Source organism: Vanessa cardui, chromosome 30 (assembly GCF_905220365.1).
Source record: "Vanessa cardui chromosome 30, ilVanCard2.1, whole genome shotgun sequence".
In the NCBI taxonomy this organism is placed as follows: Eukaryota; Metazoa; Arthropoda; class Insecta; order Lepidoptera; family Nymphalidae; genus Vanessa; species Vanessa cardui.
In genome coordinates, this window is record NC_061152.1 from 707,591 (window position 1) to 728,037 (window position 20,447).

General features: G+C 41.0%; 2 protein-coding genes across 2 annotated transcripts in view; one reads left to right on the forward strand and one right to left on the reverse strand.

Moving 5' to 3' along the window:
* Positions 1 to 1,098: 1,098 nt before the first annotated feature.
* Positions 1,099 to 18,805, reverse strand: LOC124542277 (S-phase kinase-associated protein 2-like). The gene is made up of 13 exons (XM_047120238.1): positions 18,617 to 18,805; positions 18,384 to 18,453; positions 15,758 to 15,835; positions 13,197 to 13,320; positions 11,703 to 11,867; positions 6,035 to 6,179; positions 4,788 to 4,917; positions 3,979 to 4,150; positions 3,260 to 3,350; positions 3,070 to 3,194; positions 2,564 to 2,723; positions 2,017 to 2,136; positions 1,099 to 1,248 (listed from the first exon to the last, which is right to left on the reverse strand). The coding sequence occupies exons 1-13, from the start codon at positions 18,679 to 18,681 to the stop codon at positions 1,182 to 1,184; spliced, it is 1,512 nt and encodes a 503-aa protein (XP_046976194.1). The 5' UTR covers positions 18,682 to 18,805; the 3' UTR covers positions 1,099 to 1,181.
* Positions 18,806 to 19,160: 355 nt separating this feature from the next.
* Positions 19,161 to 20,447, forward strand: part of LOC124542278 (BCL2/adenovirus E1B 19 kDa protein-interacting protein 3) — a 46,925-nt gene continuing 45,638 nt past the window's right edge. The window contains exon 1 of the mRNA XM_047120239.1: positions 19,161 to 19,453. Coding sequence (XP_046976195.1) covers positions 19,414 to 19,453 — 40 coding nt within the window. The 5' untranslated portion in view covers positions 19,161 to 19,413. The remainder of the gene's footprint in view (positions 19,454 to 20,447) is intronic.

The window sequence follows — 20,447 nt, forward strand, 5'->3', positions numbered from 1 at the left end:
AGGGACATAACATCTTAGTTCCCAAGGTTGGTGAATTGGGAATGGTTAATATTTCTTACAGCGTCATTGTCTTTGGGTGATGGTTACCACTCTCCATCAGGTGGCCCATAAAAAGATAAGTTGTAATGTTGACTCCAGTTTGCTATAGATTCTACTGTTTTAATCTTGTTCCTAATATTTTAGGTTTTTATTTATTTAAATCTCTAACAAGGTAATTTAATTCTGATTTACTAATCAAATGTGGTTGTCCTTTTTTCATCAGTAAGTACCTCCAGGGCCGTATTTAGGGGAGGGCAACTGTCCTGGGGCCTCCACATGAGTGGGGGCCACATCAGTTTTCAACGAGTTAACTAGTACCGAGATATAATCAAATTATAATAATGTTACTACTTAATATTTTAAAAGTTACCGATACAAAGTAATTAAAGCATAGCTTACTGATTGGAATAAAAAAAGTAATTAATTCATAATAATATACATAATTATTAGGTTGTTCACGCTTCTGTTTGTCTAGGGCCCCCACTGCTTTGTGGCCCGGGGGCCTCCAGACCTTTAAATCCGACCCTGAGTACCTCTACCTCAAGTAGAACTCTATTACCTTGAACTACAGAATCTTATCGTTACTGGAATGTGCAGCATTTTGTAGATTTATGAGTAAAAAATTTTTTGATAACTTTTGTACAAATCAATGATACAATTTTAGGACTAACCTCAACTAAGTGCAGCGAAAAGTAAGACTATAATCGTATGTAACGAAAGTTACGGTTATTATTGTTCTGGGACGTGATATCTAAATATATTTTCTTTTCTTTATTAGGCATACAAATAACCACTCGGGATATCATTGATTTTTTTTTATGTTGCAGTGTTATTGATCAATTAATTACAATAGTAATGTGATATAAATTGTGATATAGAATCAAATGTCATAACACCGTATTGAAGGCTAAGGTTACTCTCGTAACATAATATATTAGATGTTAAGACAGGTCATAATGTACATTCTGACAGTCTTACCAACTCTAACGTAGAACTTCGAAGACACTTCTCTTCAACAACACCGGGAGGGGGGAGAGGGGTCGAATAGAAAGGGTTCCGTACAAAATGAAGAGTTTATTATCGATTCAAAGATTTATTTCGCTTAATTACAATAAATATTTACACTACGATATATATCTCTATCAGTCTCTCGTGCGGAGGCCCCAGATGGAAGTCCGTCGTGTGCCGATGGTGGGCCGAGCGATGGCGCTGCAACAGGGACGCGTTATGGTCTCCGGCCCCACAGCACAGGGCGCACAGCACAGGGCGCACAGCACAGGAGGGCACAGACCGACACATATGTCGTCATATCCTCGTTCACTGAGTGGGATGGCTCTGTGGGAGTCTACTGGGTGGTACTCACCAGACGTATTGTTGTGTAACTACAGGCACAAGGGACGTAACATCTTAGCTCCTAGGTTGGTGATGTGGTGTGCAGTGACCACTTACCATCGGATGCCTATTGACTCGTCCATTGTGTAACGGTACCCATATATGTCGTCGCTCTTGTCGTCACATCCTCGTTGACTGACTAAGACGGCTCTGTGTAAGGCCGACTGTGTATCCCCCACTCATCAGATTCTTCCACAAACAATAATTAGATTCCAGTTTGAAAGGTGAGTGAGCAAGTGTATCCTCAAACACAAGGGACATAAGCTCTTAGTTCCCAAATGTGGTGTAATGTGAGAAATGGCCAATGTCTGGGCGGCGGTGACCACTTACCATCGGACGCCCATTGACTCGTCCATTATGTAACGTCGTCATATCCTCGTTCACTGAGCGGGATGGCTCTGTGGGAGTCTGACTGGGTGGTACTCATTGTGTTCCGGTTTGGAGTCTGAGTGAGCCAGTGTAACTACAGGCACAGGCACGTAACATCCTAGCTCCTAGGTTGGTGATGTGGTGTGATGTGACCACTTACCATCAGATGCCCATTGACCAATTGTGTAACGGTGTGTGGTCACCATATCAACGTACCTGAACATGAACTGGTTGAGCTGTATTGCGGGTAGAGCCTTCCGCAGCGTGTTGAGGGAGCCGCTTTGCAGCATCCCCCAGACTTCGAGGTATTGCAGCGACGTCATGCCGCTCAGCTGCCTGCAAGGCGAGTGGCGGGTGAGACTCGCGTGTGTGGCAGCGTTGCCAACCGTACGATTTAAATCGTATTTATACGACCTTTTTGGCTCTTGTATGATGTACAAAACAAACAAACAACAACAACAGCCTGTAAATTCCCACTGCTGGGCTAAAGGCCTCCTCTCCCTTTGAGAAGGTGGCATGTTATGACACGATCTTCCAAAAAATAAAGTTGGCAACACTGGCATGTTATGACACGATCTTCCAAAAAATAAAGTTGGCAACACTCGCATGTTATGACACGATCTTCCAAAAAATAAAGTTCGCAACACTCGCATGTTATGACACGATATTCCAAAAAATAATGTTCGCAACACTGGCATGTTATGACACGATCTTCCAAAAAATAATGTTGGCAACACTGGTGTGGGGGGGGGGTGGTACGTACATGAGCGAGTGGGGCGGCAGCAGGTAGCAGCGGCTGAGTGCCAGGTGCTCTAAGCGGGTGAGCGACAGGAGTGACGTCAGCGACGCCACGCCCAGGCGGGAGCAGTCTGACACATCTAGGTCCAGGAGACGAGGGCATCGCGCCACCAGAGCCGACACCACTGCGGACCGCGGTTAGTTTAGTTGTTATTAGGCACGTCGGACGTAGAGCTGAGATGGCCCAGTGGTTAGAACGCGTGAATCTTAACCGATGATCGTGAGTTCAAACCCAGGCAAGCACCACTATATATATGTGCTTAATTTGTGTTTATAATTCATCTCGTGCTCGGCGGTGAAGGAAAACATCGTGAGGAAACCTGCATGTGTCTAATTTCATCGAAATTCTGCCACATGTGCATTCCACCAAACCGCATTGGAACAGCGTGGTGGAATATGTTCCAAACACTCTCCTTAAAGGAAGACGGGCTGTTACTTTACTTTACTTTACTTTAGGCACGCGACACTCACTGTCGTCCGTCAGCAGCCTCGCACCGCTCACATTCAGTCGCTGCAGCTTCGTCGGGAGTTGCGTCACTAACACACGTAGCGCTGCCTCGCTCAGGTTGCACCAGGACACGTTCAGCGACTGGAGCCTGCAACGCGAGTGACGTCACTGGGGGGCGAAGCGCCGGCGCTCACACCTCGTCGAATGCCTCACCCCGCGCAGCCCTGCAGCACGCACGACAGCCCCTCGGCGGTCAGCCCCTGCGCCATCGTGAGGTTGAGCGTCTCCAGACTCGCGCACCGGCCTGAAACACAGCGGGAGTGTGAGCGAGACCGCACTATAGTCACAGACCGGGAGTGTGAGCGAGACCGCACTATAGTCTGTTCGCGTTAAGAATGCAGTGAGTTGTCATTGTTTACCGGCCTGACTCCGCCCCCTTTGACCAATCAAATCTTTTCAAATCACAAAGTCAAGTTCACATTCAATTAATTATTAACTGATATTTTTATAATTTATATATCTATATTTAATTTATTCAAGCTGTACACGTAATAATTAATATAATCTATAGCTACTAGATGACGTTATGTCAAAATATGTAAATTTCTACATCGCGATGGCAAGATTCGCAAACGATTGTATATAGTGTTAAGAATTTTGTTGATTAAACACCCCGATTCGATTTTTTATTTTAACGTGTATTTTTTAAATTAATTATACTCAGTCTTTAAAACAAATATAATTTGTTGGTATTTTAACACAAATATGCATACACCTTCACGCTGCTGTTAAAAAAGATTTGATTGGTCAGGGGGCGGAGTGAAATGACAACTCACTGCATTAACGCGAACAAACTATAGTCACAGCCGTCCGAGAGTGAGCGAGGCCGCACTAGTCGCAGCCGTCCCGCTCTGGCGCCGCGTGTCGCGTACCGAGGAGGCGCTGCGCGTGCGCAGTGAGCGCGACGCTTTCGAGGCTGAGCTTGCGCAGCGCGGGGCAGGCGAGCAGTGCTTGCTCCAGCGTGCGCGAGTCCAACGAGCACATGCTCAAGTCCAGGTACTGCACGCGCGAGGGGGGGGGCGCCGCCGGGGACCACGCACCGATCTGGGGGGGGGGGAGGCATTAACAAAAGGAAAACAAGCCGTGAACGATAACTGCGACGGTACAAAACTGTGGTGCAGTCGTTAACGCCCACTTAGACTCACTTAAGTTCCACATATATGTTACATGATATATGAATACAAAAAGGAATAAAGAAAAATACCAAAACACCTAAGAATTTCGAATTTGACAATGCGAAAAATAAAGTGTCAATGATTATTGATTGTAATCAGTGTATATTATGAGTTCAGAAATGTTGTTTACTGACGAAACTTGAAAATAATACTTAATTTATTCAAAAACCCATAAAAATGTTTTTATTTTTCAAAAGTTTGTCACGTGACACAAAACGCTCCTGATTGGCCGGGCTTATGATGACGTCACTTGCTTGATAACCTTGTTTGCATACTATATATACCACAGATTAAAATACAGGCAAGTGACGTCACCGACACCATTGCAGCGCCATATTGTCCAAGTAGCGTTTTCGCGCGCTATTTTAATAATTAATTTGAAATCTGATATTTTTCGGCAAATATGTACTAGAAATAAAAAACACAACTTTTACTGGGTCCCTTAACTTCTACTAAATAATATAAAATCGGTTTATAAAACCAGTCAAATGGCCTATCGTACGCACCTCCGAGCTGGCGAGCCTGACGACGACGGGTTTCCTGGCCAGTATCCTGCCCAGGGCGTCCTTCGCCAGGGTCTTGTTGCCCAAATCCAGCCTCTGCCAGAGCGTCTCGTCGCAGGCCAGTCTGTATAGCCTGCGATAAATAAATAAATAAATAAATATGAGACAACATCACATAAAATTGAAATAATTGTATTTAATTAACATGACGTTGTATTTTTTAAATGTTAAAAAAGAGTAACTACTGGGTTTCTTGCCGGTTCTTCTCGGTAGAATCTACTTTCCGAACCGGTGGTAGCTTCACTTAATTGTAAAATGACGATTCAAAAGTGCTTATAGAAGCCTACTTGAATAAAGTTTATTTTGATTGATTTGATTACTCTGATCCCAATGTGAGTAGCTAACGCACTTGTGTTATGGAAGATCAGAAGTAACGACGGCACAAACACCCAGACCCGAGACGACGTAGACAACTAATGGTAATCTACATCGACTCGGCCGGACGAACCCGGGACCTCGGAGTGGCGTACCCATGGAAACCGGTGTACACACTCGACCATGGTCGTCAAAATATAGATAACACATCGGTCTAGATTCCATCGTCTGTTTAGAGAGCTGTCTGATAGATCGCCTGGCAGAAATTTTACAAGAAGCATCTCTTTGGCGATCTTTCCCTCTCTTTCTGTCCTCTCAGTCTTTCTCTGTCGTATATTATTTTTGTGCGACATTACATTTTAAATTAATGTTGATGTATTAATTATACATATAACTGTTACTTAATAAATAATTTATACAGAATTTTGGCCAAGTGGTTAGAACGCGTGCATCTTAACCGATGATTGCGGGTTCAATTCCGGGCAAGCACCACTTTATATATGTGCTTAATTTGTCTTTATAATTCATCTCGTGCTCAGCGATGAAGGAAAACATCGTGAGGAAACCTGCATGTGACCAATTTCATAGAAATTCTGCCACATGTGCATTCCACCAACCCGCATTGGAACAGCGTGGTGGAATATGTCCCAAACCCTCTCCTTAATCGAAGAGGAGGCCTTATCTCAGCAGTGGGAAATTTACAGGCTGTTACTTTACTTTTTTTTCAATATAAGATGTTATCAATTAGTTGTCTGTTATCACTAGAATCACTGGAAGTTTTAATAATTAAATATTCAAATAACATTCATCTACTATTCGTCGAATGTGAGTTGATGAGATAGCACATTGTAAGCTGTGGAGATCTCCTGGCTCACCGCTTGCAGACGAGGGCGCAGTGCGCCAGGGCTCGCTTGGGCAGCCAGCGGAGCACCGACAGGACCAGTTCGTCTGGCAGCATGGAGAACGTGTCTCTGCTAGACGCCGGGGCTCCGGACACGCTCACGGGCTCCTCTGATGGACCTGAATAATAACAAAATAGGTTAGCGAACGAGCCATAGACAATGACGCTGTAAGATATATCAACTATTCCTTACATCGCATGGGATGTAAGGGGGCGCAAACTACACCTTAGTGCCCCAAGCCAACCTCACCTGCCCGTGGTGCATCCTGCCGACCAGCAAACGAGGCTCTGGCGACCGACTGATGGCGGTATAACCATCAACATAATAGGCGTAGCTAAATACCACAGGCCGGTGACGGGCAGCAGCGTCACCGGTGCGAGAAGCTACGCCCTGCGATCGCCAACCCGCCTGCCCAGCGTGGCGATTATGGGCACAACCTCCACATACAGCACACACGCAAGCCACGGCCCCCAGTTCCCGGCAGCCCCGCTATTCCTCGTCATGGTGGCGACGATGGTAACGGCGGGACGGGGGGTGCTAAGAATCACCGGGCTACGGGAGGCCACCACAACCGACTGACCCTTGCGACGTACAACGGACGCACGCTACGGCTTGACTCGCATCTAGCGCAACTTGAGGTAGAACTTGGGAAAATTAGGTGGCACATATTAGGGCTATGTGAAGTCCGTAGAGAGGGAGAGGACACCGTAACCCTCGAATCAGGCCACCTAATGTACTTCCGAGAGGGTGACCAACAATCCCAAGGTGGCGTTGGGTTTCTGGTAAATAAGTCCCTAGTTGACAACGTGGTGGAAATCTCCAGTGTGTCGAACAGGGTAGCGTACCTCATTATAAAGCTCACCGAGAGGTACAGCCTCAAGGTGGTGCAAGCGTACGCACCGACCTCGACACACTCGGACGATGAAGTGGAAGAATTATTCGATGACATATCGAGGGCCCTCCACTTCACCACGATAACCCACTACAACGTTGTCATGGGGGACTTCAACGCTAAAGTGGGAGTACAGAACTGCAGCGAATCGGTAGTAGGACCCCATGGACTTGGAAGCAGGAATCATAGGGGGCAAATGCTTGTCAACTTCCTCGAACGGGAGGGGCTCTTCTTGATGAACTCCTTCTTCAAGAAGCAGCCGCAAAGGAAGTGGACGTGGCAAAGCCCCGACACTATGACGAAAAACGAGATCGACTTCATAATGACGGACAAGAGGCATATATTCAGAGACGTCTCAGTGATTAACAGGTTCAATACCGGTAGTGATCACCGACTCCTCCGAGGCTCTCTGAATATCAATTTTAAGGCCGAGCGCGCCCGTCTGATGAAGTCCACGCTCCGACCAAAGCTGCTCCAAACCATTGCGGGATCTGAAACATTCCAGTCAATCCTGGAGAACCGATTTGCTGCCGTGGAAACCACAACGGACGTAAACCAGAACCTCGAAAATGTAGTTCGAATTCTCAGGGAAGAAGGCACGAGATATTGTGGCATGCAGCGTAAGGGCAGGAAGTCGAACCTTTCGGAAGAGACTTTGGGGCTCATGAAGAAACGACGTGAAAACCCACCTGTCACTTCGTCAGAGAAACGGCAATTAAACCAAGAGATCAGCAGGCGCGTACGACACGACCTCCGGTGCTCCAATACTCTTGCAATAAAAAGAGCTATTGAGCAGAATCGGGGGTCTAAGATGAGAAGTCGTTTCTTCTAAGCCGGCAGTACTTTCGGAAGTAGAGGACTTCTACGGCCGGTTATACGCATCGCATGCATCTCGACCTGATCCCGAAAATGAGGATCCTAGAGCTACATTAACACGCCATTTCTCCGAAGACCTGCCTGAAGTCAGTATTGGCGAAATCGAGACTGCTCTTGGACAGCTTAAAAATGGAAAAGCCCCTGGAGAGGACGGCGTTACCACAGAGCTATTAAAAGCGGGAGGTAAACCGGTACTTAGGGAACTTCAGACGCTTTTTAACTCTGTCCTCTTCGAAGGGAGAACTCCGGAGGCGTGGAGTAGGAGTGTGGTCGTCCTGTTCTTCAAAAAGGGAGACAAAACCCTGCTGAAGAACTATCGTCCCATATCCCTACTGAGCCATGTCTATAAGCTGTTTTCAAGAGTGATCACGAACCGTCTTGCGCGAAGATTCGACGAATTCCAACCCCCGGAGCAGGCCGGGTTTCGGACCGGATACGGCACCATAGACCACATCCATACAGTGCGGCAGATTATACAGAAGTCCCATGAGTATAATCGGCCCCTGTGTCTTGCATTCGTGGACTATGAGAAGGCCTTTGACTCGGTTGAAATCTGGGCTGTTCTGGAGTCCCTGCAGCGTTGCCAAGTTGATTGGCGATACATCCAAGTGATGAGATGTCTCTACGAAGCCGCCACCATGTCCGTCCGAGTACAGAATCAGCAAACAAATCCCATACCATTGCATCGAGGAGTGAGACAAGGGGACGTTATTTCCCCCAAATTGTTCACTAATGCAATGGAGGATATGTTCAAGACGCTGAACTGGAAAGGACGTGGCATTAACATCAATGGCGAATACATCTCTCACTTGAGATTCGCAGACGACATCGTCATCGTGGCAGAAACGCTGCAGGACCTACAACAAATGCTGAACGAGCTGGCTGATTCTTCTATGCGTATCGGCCTACGGATGAACTTGGATAAAACCAAGGTCATGTTCAATGAACATGTTCTACCGAAACCGACTACGATACACGGTACCGTTCTCGAAGTTGTTCAAAAATATGTCTACCTCGGGCAGACTCTGCGATTAGGTAGAAACAACCTTGAGGACGAGGTGAATAGAAGAATTCAGCTGGGTTGGGCAGCGTTTGGGAAGTTACGTCGAATCCTAACATCGTCGATCCCACAGTGCCTTAAGACGAAAGTCTTCAATCAGTGCGTCCTACCCGTCATGACATACGGAGCCGAAACGTGGACACTCACGACAAGGCTGGTCCACCAGCTTAAAGTCGCTCAGCGTGCTATGGAAAGGGCTATGCTCGGCGTTTCTTTGAGGGATCGCATCAGAAATGAGGTTATCCGTCAAAGAACCAAAGTCATCGACATAGCCCACCGGATTAGTAAGCTGAAGTGGCAGTGGGCTGGTCATATTTGTCGTAGAACCGACAACCGTTGGGGAAAACGTGTTCTAGAGTGGAGACCGCGTCTCGGCAAACGTAGTGTAGGACGTCCTCAGGCACGGTGGAGTGACGATATACGCAAGGCGGCAGGCAGGAGCTGGATGCGAGTAGCCGGAGAAAGACCACAGTGGCGTGCACTGGGAGAGGCCTATGTCCAACAGTGGACAAAAATAGGCTGTTGATAATGATGATGATGATGATTACATCGCCAATGCGTCAACCTTGGGAACTAAGATGCTATGTCCCTTGTGTCTGTAGTTACACTGGCTCACTCACTCAAACCGGAACACAACAATACTGAGTACTGTTGTTTAGCGATAGAATATCTGATGAGTGGGTGGTACCTACCCAGGTTGGCTTGCACAAAGCCCTACCACCAAGTGAATTAAATTAGAAACAATACAAGATATATATGAAACTCGACAGATTTTAATGAAACTCACACCGTTCCCTAAGTTGAAGTGTTTTCCTTAAAAATGATTACCACAGATTCTGTCAGTGATCTGTGCTATTGCGAATGTACATAACATTGTTGTATTAAGAGCAGAGATGGCCCAGTGGTTAGAACGCTTATTGTAAACCGATGACTGTGGGTTTAAACACAGGCAAGCCCTAATGAATATGCATGTGCTTAATTTGAGTTTATAATTCATCTCGAGCTTGGTGAAGGAAATAATTGTGTGGTAACCTACATGTTTAAATTTAACGATATTGTACCACATGTAAATCCACCAGCCATGGAACAGTTTGGTGAAATATACTCTAAACTTTCTTCTCACAGGGAGTCAGGCTATATATGTCACCGTAAGATTACAAAATTCGTTAGATTACAATCTGACCAGAGATTGTAATCTAACGAAATATAATATATAATAATGCAATTCAATGCATTATTCTATCTACAACTTAAACGCAGCTTGATTATATGTATAATCAAGCTGCGTTTAAGTTTATAACATCATTGCGTGGCTACAAGGGAGACAGCTGAAAATCAGCAGAGGGATAAAAGTCCCGCAAAGCCTGAGCTGTCTCCTTTTGACTAGTTTTATATTCATTATATATATTTTTCTTTATTATTGTATCATTCTCTGTTTATCTTGTTGTTATATCCATTTTTGTATATTTTTTTTTCTTTATATGTGTGTATGTCAATAAATGTTTTTTTCTTTCTTTTTCTAATATATCTACCGAATTTTGTAATCTTACGGTGTCATACAAACAGGGTTATTGGTAACTCGACGTACATCCGCTAGGAGGTGGTAGGGGTGACTATTTGCAATAATTTTAACCCCCATACGCATAATCCAAAAGTGAACCATTTTCGAGTTATCACGTTTTTTAGCTTTTTTCAAAATTTGACAAAAATGCTTCAAAAATTCACCCCTATCACCTCCTAGCGGATATACGTCGAGCTACCAATAACCCTGTATATATATAAATAAAAAAAAAATAATAAATATGAGACAACATCACATACATTACTCTGATCCCAATGTAAGTAGCTGAAGCACTTGTGTTATGGAAATCAGAACTAACGACGGTACCACAAACACCCAGATACAAGACAACATAGAAAACTAATGGTAATCTATATCGACTCGGCCGGGAATCGAACCCGGGACCTCAGAGTGGCGTACCCATGAAAACCAGTGTACAGACCACTCGACCACGGAGGTCGTCTCGACCATACATGTTATCATAAGATTGCAGTTTAATGCATTATTCTATCTATACATATAATATATCTACCGAATCTCACGGTGACATATATATACAAATTAGATGTAGCATCGGAAAATGCAATGGAATGAAAATAAAACCGATCACTGCCGATTTACACAACCAATACAAATAGCTCCCTATCGCGCCATTCGAAGCTATTCGTCGTTATAGATTCCCGCGTCAGAGAAAGCAAGTGCATGTAAATCGACGCGTCAAATTAACGAATATATTAGGTCATATGATATTACACGTTATAACGTTTGTGCAAAGATCATATTCGCCGAATGAATTTTGCCGATGTATATATATATATAGTACGACACAACTTAGATGTATATATATATGTTGTGCTATATATACTCATCACACACGTGCGAGCGAGACGGAGCGAGCGCAAAGGACTCACTATATATATGTATGTTGTGCTACTCATCGCACACGTGCGAGCGAGACGGAGCGAGCGCAAAGGACTCACTATATATATGTATGTTGTGCTACTCATCGCACACGTGCGAGCGAGACGGAGCGAGCGCAAAGGACTCACTATATATATGTATGTTGTGCTACTCATCGCACACGTGCGAGCGAGACGGAGCGAGCGCAAAGGACTCACTATATATATGTATGTTGTGCTACTCATCGCACACGTGCGAGCGAGACGGAGCGAGCGCAAAGGACTCACTATATATATGTATGTTGTGCCACTCATCACACGCGTGCGAGCGAGACAGAGCGATCGCAACTCACGTGGGACGTCGTTGAGCTTCTTGCCGCCGGTCGAGGTGGCGCTGTACGCGCAACCCGAGCGCTTGTAGCCGGCGCTGACCGACTGGCCCAGGGGCGTCTCCGCATCCACCAGGTACGCGCTGCCCAGGGTCGCGTCCAGCAGATGCTCTGACGGCTGCAGGGGCACTGGAACCAGGGAGAGATACCGGTTATAATTTCATGTTTGGAACTGTGTGCCTTATCAAATAGTACTGTTAAGACGATTGTCGAATTAAAGCTAAGCAAATGGGTATGAAACTTTTATAATCTGTACTAATATTATAAATGAGAAAGTATTTCTGTGTCAGGGGCACTGGAACCATGCAGAGATATCGGTTACAACAGGCTATGCAGGGGCACTGGAACCAGGGAGAGGTATCGGTTACAACAGGCTATTTGACTGGTAGAGGTTACTTAGTAGAGGTTAAGGAACCCAACATATTTGCCGAAATATATCATTTTAAAAATTCCATATTTAAATAGGACTATCTGACTGGTGTTTAAAATCCATTTCATATTACTTAGTAGAGGTTAAGGGACCCAGTAAAAGTTGTGTTTTTTTATATCTAGTACATATTTGCCGAAAACGCTACTTGGACAATATGGCGCTGCGATGGGGTCGGTGACGTCACTTTGCTGTATTTTAATCTGTGGTACATATAGAAGAGCAAGGTTTACAAGAAAGTGACGTCATCATAAGCCCGGCCGATCGGGAGCGTTTCGTGTCACGTGACAAACGTTTGAAAAAATTCATTTTTATTTATTGATTTTTGAATAAATTGAGTATTATTTTCAAATTTCGTTAGTAAATAACCATTTGTAAACTCATATACACTGATTACAACAATTCACAATTTATTTTTCGCATTGTCAAATAGCCTATTGTACGTTTGGAATAGTGTGGTTTATCAAACAATTCTGTTAAGACACTTGCCGAGTTAAAGCTGAGCGAATAGCTACAAAACTTAATATTCACGTGCTTCATTTTTTTAAGGTATAGATTGGCGGACGAGCATATGGACCACCTGATGGTAAGTGGTCACCATCACCCATAGACAATGACGCTGTAAGACATATTAACTATTCCTCACATCGTCAATGTGCCACCAACCTTGGGAACTAAGATGATATGTCCCTTGTGCCTGTAGTTACACTGACTCAGCCTTCAAACCGGAACACAACAATACTGCGTACTGTAGTTTGGCGGTAGAATAACTGATGAGTGGGTGGTACCTACCCAGACGGGCTTGCACAGAGCCCTACCACCAAGTAAATTTAATTTGTGTTTATAATTCATTCTCGGGGTGAAAGAAAACATCATCAGGAAACCTGGATGTGTCTAATTTCATAGAAACTCTACCACATTGGAACAGCCTGGTGGAATATGTTCCAAACCTCCTCAAGAGGAGAGGAAACCTTAAACCAGCTGAGGGAAATTTACAGGCTGTTGTTGTGCAGTCTAGTTACTTTACATACATTTATCACAACTCCTGGGACTCTTTCTCGACGGTCCGGGACTGGATTTCCCCGCGGGGCTAATCACCCGGGATATGTTTGGATTCACATTTTCTATGTCACGTTTCCTTTTGAGTTGTCTATGCTGAAATCAAAGAAATAAAATTACTCAAACACAAATAACATACAAACTAACATATACTATGATTATATACATATATATCGTTCAAGAGTATTGACAACAGACCAAGAAAAGTATTCCTTGAACGGTGAAGAAAGAACTATACTATATTCCGACTACAAGAAAGAACTATACTATTGGACAACATCACATACATTACTCTGATACCAATGTGAGTAGCTAAAGCACTATGAGCTTAATTTGTGTTAATAATTCATCTCGTGCTCGGCGGTGAAGGAAAACTTCGTGAGGAAACCTGCATGTGTCTAATTTCATCGAAATTCTGCCTAATGTGTATTCCACCAACCCCCATTGGAATATGTTCCAAACCCTCTCATCATTTGAAGAGCCTTAGCCCAGCAGTGGGAAATTTACAGGCTGTTATTTATGGGTAAAACAGGACCCAATTCCTAAGACTCCGTTGTCCGTCCGTCTGTCTACCAGGCTACTCATGAACCATGATAATTAGACAATTGAAATTTTACAGAAGATGATTTTCTGTCGAACATATATTTATGTTGTGATTGTTATGCCATTTTTAAAGATAGACGCACGGAATATGTCGTGAGCGTTAGAGATTATGTATTTCTGTTGCCCTTATATCAAATACTAGAAACATACTAAAATAAATGGGACTCCCATACATCAAACATGTTTTTTTTGTCGTTTTTATATATACGACGACCTCCATGGTCGAGTGGTTGTGTACGCCGGTTTTCATGGGTACGCAACTCTGAGGTCCCGGGTTCGATTCCTGGCCGAGTCGATGTAGATTACTATTAGTTTTCTATGTTGTCTCGGGTCTGGGTGTTTGTGGTATTGTTACTTCTGATTTCCATATCACAAGTGCTTTAGCTACTTACATTGGGATCAGAGTAATGTATGTGAATTTGTCTCATATTTATTTATTTATTTATATTATATATATATGATACGGAACCCTTCGTGCTAGATTCCATTTCGCTATTGGACGGTTATTTTATTAGGACATATACACCTGATCTATTTATCAACACTTGCTTAATGATTAATTAGTAGTATACACTACTAATTACATAACTGATATTATATGAAAAAGTATCTCTGTGCGACCGTCACGCTTTCACGTAGCCACTGAATCGATTTTGATGAAATTTGCTATGAGGTATAGATTTAGTTCCTATATTTATTTTAGTAATATAATATGAGACAACATCACACACATTACATTGATCCCAATGTAAGTAGCTGAAGCATTTGTATATATGTAATCAGAAGTAACGACGGTACCACAAACAAACAGACCCAAGACAACATAGAAAACTAATGGTAATCTACATCGAACCCGGGACCTCAGAGTGGCGTACCCATGAAAACCGGTGTACACACCACTCGACCATGGAGGTCGTCAATTTTAGGTTTATATTGTGGGTTAAGGTACAAAAGGGACTGAAAGACCATTGCATGTTACGGAGATGAGAATGCTGAGAGGAATGTGTGTCACGCGAATGGATAGAGTGAGGAATGAGTACATAAGAGGAAGTTTGAAAGTGACACCGATAGACGAGAAGTTATGTGGAAGGCGGCTGTCATGGTATGGGCGTGTAATGCGGAGGAATGTATAACATATTGTGAGGAAGGTCTTGAGTTCTTTCTGTATATAATACATGGACAATATAGTAGAGCAACACTGACAAATTTAGATGTTTGTAATGTGATGTCGTAAATGAATAAATTCTGTAGTATATTTAGTATCAGTTTTACATCTGTGCGAAGATTGGACGGGTCGATAGTAAATAATATATAGTAAACATAGCTTGTTATAAGAAAGGTAACTATCGGCTATTGGAATTTTAAATATTTGAGGACCATGCCGTGAGGAAGGTTGATGGATGTGGATGGATATAGAGGTAGAGGACGACCAAGGAAACGATGGATGGATTGTGTGAAAGACGATATGGTTGGAAAGAGTGTTACTTGTGAGATGACGTCTGACAGAGAAGTATGGAAGCAGGCATGCTACGCCCATACCAAATAATATTGGGATAAAGGCAGGATGATGATTGGGGGTTAAGGTAAGGTAAAATATATTCGCAAAGGTAAAGTGAGTGTCAGGTAATATAAATATAAATAAATATAAATATGAGACAACATCACATACATTACTCTGATCCCAATGTAAGTAGCTGAAGCATTTGTGTTATGGGAATCAGAAGTAACGACGGTACCACAAACACCCAGACCCAAGACAACATAGAAAACTAATGGTAATCTACATCGACTCGGCCGGGAATCGAACCCGGGACCTCGGAGTGGCGTACCCATGAAAACCGGTGTACACACCACTCGACCACGGAGGTCGTCATATGTAACTCTTGTAATGAAAGCGAGTAAGCTAAGTCGAAATCATCAATAAACTTACTGTGGTATTATTCGTGGGATCACAGTTACTTTCTCCATCGTCCGGCTCTAGTAAACTAACACCCATCTCTTGTAAAACCTAGAAGTAATAGAAGTTTTATTGTATTTATAGATTATTAATTCACATAACTGGGTTATCATGTCATTTTTTCAAACAACAGTACTCAGTATTGTTGTGTTCCGGTTTGAAGGGTGAGTGAGCCAGTGTAACTACAGGCACAAGGGACATAACATCTTAGTTCCCAAGGCTGGTGGCGCATTGACGATGTAAGGAATAGTTAATATATCTTACAGCGTCATTGTCTATGGGTGATGGTGACCACTTAGGATCAGGTGGCCCATATGCTCGTCCGCCAATCTATACCATAACAAAATGTATATAGGTATTCTGTCGTCAAACAGTAATCAAAATAAACTTTATCCAATTGGGCTTTTACAAGCACTTTTGAATCGTCATTTAACAATTAAGTGAAGCTATCACCGGTTCGGAAAGTAGATTCTACCGAGAAGAACCGGCAAGAAACGCAGTAGTCACTCTTTTTCGGCATTTGAAAAATACAATTAGTTGAATACAATTATATATGTATGTAATCTAATGCCTGTAAGTCAACAGGTATTAACTCCACGCTTTTTTATCATCTACAAAATCTTGTATCGAATAATGTCTTTTTTACCAATGTATTTTGTTATAAACGATTTGTATTTACGAAACGGCAAAGTTAAAAATGTGTAAGTAATAAAATGGTTAGTGAGCCAGTGTAACTACAGGTACTGTGGACATACATTGTATTCCTTTAATGAAATTTTTTTAAAAATGTTTATTTCTGTATCGCAAATGTGATACTTATTCTTGTATTATCTGTTAATAATAGTAATTATAATAGTAAATAATAAGTTATCCATGTGTGTGTAACAAAAAGGAAAAAGTGTTATTTGGTATACCAATAATCGTCATCCTATATATTCAAAACGATGAAATCTGTACGTATAGTGATGTTTGTATAATGATTATTACACAAATCCTGTACATATTGTTATGTTTAATACTTTAAAGAGCTGATATGGCCCAGTGGTTAGAACCAGTGCATCTTAACCAATGATTGCGGGTTCAAGCCCAGGTAAACACCACTATGTATATGTGCTTAATTTGTGTTAATAATTCATCTCGTGGTCTGTGAAGGAAAACATTGTGGGGAAACCTGCATGTGTCTAATTTCATCGAAATCCTGCCACATGTGCATTCTAACAACACGCATTGGAACAGCGTGGTGGAATTATGTTCCACACCCTCTCCTTAATGGAAGAAGTCTTATCCCAGCAGTGAGAAATTTACAGGCTGTTACTTTACTTAATACTTTAAAGACACATAGTTTTTATCTTCTGAATTATAATATATCTTTTATTAAAACGTTAGAAATTTTGTAACTATTAAGCTTCTTGCTTTTTCCAGTAGAATCTACATTCCTAGCTGGAGATAGTATTATACATAATATAGGTGCATAAAATGTTTTAAAAACACTTACAGTCTATCTGAATAAATTATATTTTGAATTGATTAGTATATGTGGGTTAGTTACTGTATAACCGAATTCATTTCGTATAGAAGATGTCACTTGATGCTCAGTAGTTACGACCTATTGTTTTGTTTATATACATTACTTATGAACCTAGGAAAAGGTGTTATGTTCCTAGACATGTGCCTGTGTTACACTGGCTCATGAAATCTTTGAGCAGTAACACAATGGAACAAATCTATGAAAGAAAATTTGTGGGTTGTTGTTACTCTGAAGACAGGACCGTATTTAGGGGCAACTGCCCTGGGGCCTCCACATAAGAGGGGGCCACAGTTTTCAATAAAATCAAATCAATCAATCAAATAGTCAAATTATAAAAATGTTATTATTTAATATTTTAAAATTTACCTATACAAATACGAAACAATTCATAGCTTACTGATTGAAATAAAAAAAACTAATTAATTCATAACAATATAATTATTAGGGTGTTCAGGCTTCTGTTTGTCTAGGGCCCTCACTGCTTTGTGGCCCCGGGGCCTCCACACCTTTAAATCCGACTCTGTCTGAAGAGGTCGCACAAAGCTTGACTAATAATTATTGGTGGAGTAACAGGCCATTATTAAGCTTTACACTTAGTCTAACACTAAAAGATTAACACTTTACAGAGTAGTAAATGCTTAGAGCTATCCAACTATCCTTACATTAGGATTAATAAAGAAACAAATGAAGGTATTGTTCAGAGGATATGCTTCATAGGACTAACACCAAACACTTCTATCATATATATACTACCCTGTACAATATAATAAGGTTTATTATTAAATTTACTTTTAAATTTATATATTCTATATTCAAATACTGCAAACCTACCTGCCTGCCTGTTGAATGGGGAAGCATTTCGTCGATTTTAGAATGTAGATACGAAATAATTTACTAAGCACGTAAATCGAGCCCCAATAAGTAATCTTTCGCCATTAAGTTCATTTGACACAAATATATTTAACTTCTAGACGTTTACTAGATCAGGGTGCTCGATAATTAGGTTTTACACCGATTTTTAGCCGAAGGTGTGGTTGACAAAAAAAGCGGGAAGGTATCGTCTTTACTCACTTCTGTATCCGTTTTTCGGTCCATTAGACTCCAAGATTTGCGCGCCGAGGTGTCTAAACGCATCCTTTTCCTAAAACACGCACAGATTTCTAAATATTCACACGATTTCAGATGCTAATATTAAAATGACACGTTATAAACATTTGGCGCCTTTTAACTTTGGCGCTAAAAATCAGCTGTCAGACAGGTGAGCCAGAATTTAACAATTTTAACACAAAAAGTACTCAGCTCACCGAGGACTTTCGATCACATCGAGAGCAGAAGAATTATGGTCATCTTCTACACTATTTACATTCATTTTAATTATATTTTAACCACTAAAAAGATCAAAGAACGGACGTCATCACTATTCAATAATTTGACGAAATTAGAAAAAAGAATAGACAACATCCAAGTAATTATTTGAAAAGACATGTGTTGCAGTCTTTAAATAAGTTTTACAGAATTATAGCTGTCATATTTTAAAAATATTTAATTTTTTTCTATTTTTTTATTTTATAATATAAAAATTAATTTAAACATTTAATCGTTGTGTACATTACAAATAATAGAAAACAATATTTTAAATTTTACAATATAGACTAGTCAATATAATTGATTTTAGTTGTCAAATTGACTTCGATCTTGTTAAATGTTTTTATTTAATAATTGAAATAAGAATTCTTTATTTTAAGTTATTTTATTATAAGCGTGTGTTGATAAAACCTTTTTGCGTTTTATTAAAAAAAAATGAAGTCCTAAAGTGACAACACCAGTTTTTGTTTACAAAATTTGATCCAATGGCTGCAGGACATTATTACGCACTGCTTTCCAATTCGTCGAAAGCATCGTCAGATATTTGTAGCATGTAATGTTGCGCGCTTTCCTGTCAACTAAAATCAAAACATAAAACAAAGAAGATCGCACGTAAACGCTCGCCGTGTTTGTTTTTGTTACAAAACAACGCAAAAATCTAATTTTCTTTTCATTTTAAATCGCGAAAATCGAAAAGAAACCTTCAGTTGTCTGTTATTGTGATTATTCCGCGAGAATGGCGGCTAGAAAACTGAATACCATCGAAGATCTAAGTGGTAAGTTGAACGTAAATAAACAATTGATTCACGAATATGACGAAATGACTATTTCTCATTTCGAATAACACATGTACTGATATATTAATAGGAATTACAGCGTGAATATATTTACTGTGTACATTGTTTTTACGTTTACAATTGCGCAGTTATTATTTTGCAACAGCTGGTGTGATTTCGTCCTTGAAAGTTAGGTATTTTGAAGTAGGCAATCTATTGATATGTAACCTTCGAGGCCATCGAAATCATAAACAAACGTATTTAAATGGTAATAAATATAAACGGGTTTTATTGATAGCGCACATATTCGTTAGATACTGGATTTGTTTTGGGTCATCTTTATTTGGTCAGATTTTTCGACTCTTACCTATTACGTATTTATGAGCTCCTAGTACTTGTGTAGTTTTTTTTTTTGTTTATCCGTTGCGATTTCTTTTTTGTATTTAGAATGTATGTTATTTTTATATGTATTATATATATTATATATGTTGTTATTGTATTGTTCTGTAATTATTCTATTGTTTTAAAACTTTGAAAAAAAACATGTCTGCAATTAACATTTCATTACTTGTTAATGATATACCAGTATTGCTAATTTGTTTTTAACTATTTTAGTTTTTTTTTTTTTTTAATATACTTTTTATTTTGTCTGACAAAGAATGATGAATGAATGAAATTTATAAAATATAAAAAATCAAAACAGTAACAAAGGGCAGTGATTCTCAAACTTTGGTGCAACAGGTACTATTTTTTACAAGATAATTAAAAATATGTTGTAGTTTGGTGTAATCCTTTGATTATCTGTAAGTCTCTTCCTATTTATTTTCCTGATATGAATCCAGGGTCAGATTATTACTATAATCCAGATTGGACGAGATTATTTATTACTATGACATTATCTCATTGTACATAGTTTGGAGAGCTAGGAAATTGTGAAAATATAAAATAAATTGTGAATACAATAATTTTTCTGTAAGTTAATTTTTTTTTTAAA